This window comes from Propithecus coquereli, unplaced genomic scaffold (assembly GCF_000956105.1).
Source record: "Propithecus coquereli isolate 6110/MARCELLA unplaced genomic scaffold, Pcoq_1.0 Scaffold353, whole genome shotgun sequence".
Lineage (NCBI taxonomy): Eukaryota > Metazoa > Chordata > Mammalia > Primates > Indriidae > Propithecus > Propithecus coquereli.
The window spans coordinates 960,468-965,651 of record NW_012149208.1 but is presented as its reverse complement, the minus strand read 5'-3'; the positions used below and the strand labels follow the sequence as shown (position 1 = coordinate 965,651).

Here is a 5,184-nt window from a genome sequence, read left to right as displayed (position 1 = left end):
TTTTTCTTTATAGGGCTTGTAAAACCACTTTATTAGGAATGGAATGGCAGGTTCCCTGATTTGAAAGGGTTACGTTTGTATTAGTACCGATATGAAGAATAGAGTACCGATGTCATTAATTTTGATTTTTCTTGTTTAATTAGAATCCTTATTCTATACTTTTCCCCTAACTTCTTAAATTTGTAATTCTTTTGGGGGCTAAGCTAGTGCTTTAGGGGGCAGATAAACATGGTCTCCGCCAGCCCAAAGGACTGTTGCTTATATTTGTGTCATTCTGTCCTGAGAAACGAAGTCATCTTAAAAATAAAATGAAAGAAACTGAATTGTCTAATGTTAAGTCTGCACATTGTAACTTTTCATGTTGAATTAGTATCTTAATTTTTACTCCAGCAAAAATATTTAATGGAAGAAATGATTACGATTCATACATGTGAAATTAGAAGGTATTTATAAAATTTTTATTTCCTGTATACCAAACTCAGAATTAGAAATTTTCAGTTTGTGCTTTCAGTTTTCAGAAGCATGTTTTTTCAACGGAACTAGAACAAAATGATTAGATTAAAAATGGGCTGTAAAGAGTGGAGGCATATAACCCAATAGCATAAATATCCTTTTAACTAATTTGATAACAGTATCATATTTGGAAGGTTTGTCTTCAAAGAGTATAAAATTTAAGTGGTATATTGCTTGGTGTTAAATTTCCTTACAGATTTTTTATGGTCTATTTGGTTAATCCACATGATATTAAAAACATAAACTTTTTTTATTACTAAGTCTTGATTTTTTTATTTTTATTTTGAATCAGAGTACTGGAGAGTAAGTATAATAAAGTCTCTTCTGATTTGGGGTAAGATAATAAGCACACATTTTTCCTGATTCTATAATGAATCTAGTATATATAGGACTGTGAAGCATCCTTAAAGTTGTCACTTACCACTTTAATCCCTCGGAAGACATTAATGGTCTTCAGTCATTCTGTCACCCAGGCTGTCGTGCAGTGGTGTCATCATAGCTCACTGCAACCTCCAGTTCCCAGGCTCAAGTGATCTTCCTGCCTCAGCTTTCCAAGTAGCTGGGACTACAGGTGCACACCACCATGCGTGGCTAATCTTTCTATTTTTTGTAGAGATGGAGTCTCACTATGTTGCTCAGGTTTATCTTGAATTCCTAGCCTCAGTGATCCTCCTGCCTTGGCCTCCCAAAGTGCTAGGATTACAGGAGTGAGCCACTGTGCCCAGCCATAATTTTGTTTAAAAAAAAAATTAGGTGACACATGCAAAGTTTTAGTAATTGTAGATTATTACCAAATTTATATTTCAAGAAGAGCCATATGATATCTGTGTCTGTTGGTGCCCCTTTTTCTCTTCGCTGATTGGCATCCTCCTGTTCATTTGCTTAATAAATGTGTTCAATAATTTAATATCAAATGGGAATGGAAGTTTCTTAGTGTTTGGAATAATTAAAAATCAGAAATTTCTGAGTTTTGAAACGTGTGTGGATTAAAACGACTGACAACGATGGTTGTTTAGAGGTGACATCTTTGACTGTGTTACCTAGTAGTTTTTTTCTGATCAGTTGTATAAACAGATATGTGTGCATCACAGTTGGTACTAAAAATAGCAAGGGGGTTATGAGATACTCAGAACTGGGTTAATTAGAATCAAAATCTGCTGCTTTGGAAGCCAGGGCAGTTTGCTGAATGTGATACATTGGAGACACAGTGGAGTATAATCACTTCTTCACCTGTGCTAATAGATAAAACATTCCTCCAGGACACAGAAATGATGTGAACTTAACCATAAATAGACTGCGGACATAAAATATATAAGGCAGTTAGAATCATCATGTTAATGTGTTCTCTTAAAGGGAAGTTATAAATAGTCAAGTGTCTTGAAGAGTGTTGTGTGGGTTCTAGTTCCAGTTTAGATTCCAACAAGATTAGTGATCTAGACCTAAAATATATTTCCTGAGCTTCAGTTTTCTTATTATCAAGAAGTTCAGGCCAGGCACCGTGGCTCACGCTTGTAATCTTAGAACTCTGGGAGGCTGAGGTGGAAGGATCACTTGAGGTCAGGAGTTCGAGACCAGCCTGAGTAAGAACCAGACCCCATCTCTACTAAAAAAAAAAAAATCAGCCAGGTAACTTAAAATAGAAAAAATTCACTGGGCATGGTGGCAGTGCTTAGTCCCAGCTACTCAGGAGGCTAAGGCAGGAGGATCCCTTTAGCACAGGAATTTGAGGTTGCTGTGAGCTAGGCTGATGCCATGGCACTCTAGCCCAGACAACAGAGCGAGACTCTGTCTCAAAAAAGTTTGAGTGTGATTTAAAATATCTGTTCCAGCTGCCACATAAATTCTGTGATTCTAAGCAATATTCAAGTTGTGTTCGTTTTAAAAGTTAAAGATCCTTATTTCCATTCACTTCTGCATGGCCTCATCCAGTTCCATGGCTTTAAATACCATGAATTACACATTCCATAAAATGCTGATGACCTATATCTCTCCCACTGCTATTTCTCCCTTTAACTCCAGATACATATATCCAGGGGTGGGGAACCTGTTCATGTTGGAAGGCCACATTAATTTGGCTGTAATTAAATGAGGCCACATTCAAGAAGCTTCAATTAGGTATACTTAAAAATGTACATTATTTCATAAAAATCTACCATGTTCTTAAAAATTTCAAAAAATGAAAACTACTTGTTAATTTTAAAGTTAACCTTTTAATGACTTTGTTGTGTCTGCTTTTTGTTGGAAAGCATTTGAGTATTTGCAGTGTGGAGGTCTGCAGTTTTAGTTGATCCTCTAAATTTGTGGTCCCCAACCCCTGGACCACAGACCAGACCGGTAGTGGTCTGTGGCCTGTTAGGAACCAGGGCGAACAGCAAAAGGTGAGTGGTTGATGGGTGAGTGGTGGGTGAGTTAGCTTCATCTGTATTTACAGCCACTCTCCATTGCTCCCATCACTGCCTGAGCTCTGCCTCCTGTCATATCAGCAGTGGCTTTAGAGTCTGCGTTATGGTGAGTGGGTACGATTATTTCATTATATATTACAATGTAATAACAATAGAAATAAAGTGCATAGTAAATACATTTGCATTTGAATCATCCCCAAACACCCCATGCAGCCCCCCATCTGTGGAAAAATTGTCTTCCATGAAACAAGTCCCTAGTGCCAAAAAGGTTGGGGACCACTACTCTAGATGGGTATCAGTCATTTTTGACCTTAAGGGCATCTTGATTTGGGTTAGGTGGAAGAATATAGATTTGTAGCTGTAAGTGGTTGAAAAGCAAGAAAGCATTTTATGGGCATGTTGCCAAAGTCATGGGTATTCTGCATTTTTCCACATTTCAATTGGCTCTTTCTTAGTATCAAACAATGGCTTTAAGATGTCATCTACTGAGAGCTCAATCAATTCCATCTGTAGTTCTTTAGGTGCCTTGGTGATACCAACTAGGTGAGGCCGAAATGCTAGTTTGAGTGTGATGTCAGGATTCTCAAAGTCAGTGAACCTTTCACTGTATTCTCCAATTAATAGTTCTATAACAGCTGTGTATTCTTCAAACAATTCACATATATCATCTTGCTCATCAGTGGCTTTTGCTAATGGGAAAATGTTCATCTGAAATTTCTTTTTGAAGAAGTGCTTTGAAAAAAGCTTTTTGTGAAATGCTTGGATTTTTTGCCACATACTATATATAGATTGTTTTACCTTGCAAAGAAATATTCAAGTTGTTTTGATTTGACATGATATCACACAGAAATATTACATTTCTATAGAAATATTCTTTCAATAATTCACATTGCTGATTCTGTTCTTCATAAAATTTAACTATCTGTTCTCGCAGAGATAAAATTTTGGCTAACACCTGTCCCTGCGATAGCCAACCCACTTTAGAATGATATGGCAAATCCACACTGAATATTTCATCTTTCAACTTTAGCATGTTACTTAATTAATGATGCCGTGTTGTATTTGCTCAAATATAGTTAATAATACTTAACAACTTGTTGCAAAGTGTCACTTAAAATAGCTTTAGCAGATTTTGCTGATGCAAGTACAATGAAAAGAAATGAAAGCATCTGGATCTATTAATTTTTTTTTATCTGTGCAATAAACCCTTCATGTTTTCCTGTCATGGCAGGTGCACCACCTGTAGATACACTCACTAAATTTACCAAATTCAGTCCAACTTTACGACATTTATCTTGAAAGTTGTTGATATCTATTCCCTATGTTCGGTTTGCAAGAGTGCCCAAAGACAGTAGCTCTTTGTAGCAAAGAAAATCTTCTGTTATCACCCAAATGAAGTATAAAACCTGTGCCCAAGTCAGGAGTATCAGTTGATTCATCCAAAGCAATTCAATAATATATATTTTCCTTTTGAAATATTACATGAAGTTCTGTTAAGTTGAAGGCTGATTCATGCTGCTGATCAGTTATGAAAGAGGCCACTTTTTTGTACTTTGAAATGTTGGTATAAGCATCCTACAACTTTGACAATGCATTCTTTCACAATTTCTACATCATTGAATGGCTTCCCTTTGTTCCTGAGTGTATCAGCTACTTTATAAGTTGCTTTGGTGGCATTATTTCTAGGTCTTACTGCTGCTTGAAAGAATTGTCTTTGCTTTTCATCTTTTAATTTCTGCCATACAACCTTTCGCATCTCTCCCTCTAATTTAAAATATTTGTGGTTCTTATAAGTGTTAATAATGCTGGTGAGCATTGATTTTCTTTAATGCCGATATTGCAGTATCACAAAGCAAGCAAATCATATTATCTTTAGCAGAAACAAGATAACAGTGCAATTCCAATCCTCATTAAAAAATCTGTTTTCTTCCTTCAGCATTCTCCTGGTCTTTGACATGATGGGCTGTTAAGCAGACAGAATTAAAAAATACTGTCGAGCCGTGCAACTATTCACAAATTCCACTTCAAACAGAAACACAGTGCACCATTGTCAAAAGCTGATAACAGACTGGCATACATGACTCCCATAAACTCTCACCGATCAGCCAGTCAGGTGGAGGAAGTTAGAACTGAATCATGAAAAAGAAAAAAAAAAAAAAAAAAAAAACCATCAATTTAACATTTATGGTTTACTAATGTTTTAATTGTGCTGGTCAATCTGGAAGGATTATTTTGTTTAAACTTATTTTATTGTTTTGTATTTTAGATA

At 36.1% G+C, this 5,184-nt stretch overlaps 1 protein-coding gene across 1 annotated transcript in view; it reads left to right on the top strand.

Moving 5' to 3' along the window:
- The first annotated feature begins 3,963 nt into the window (after positions 1-3,963).
- The window catches only part of LOC105816006, a 25,007-nt gene continuing 23,786 nt past the window's right edge, over positions 3,964-5,184 (top strand). The window contains exon 1 of the mRNA XM_012651304.1: positions 3,964-3,973. Within this exon, the coding sequence (XP_012506758.1) occupies positions 3,964-3,973 (10 nt within the window). The remainder of the gene's footprint in view (positions 3,974-5,184) is intronic.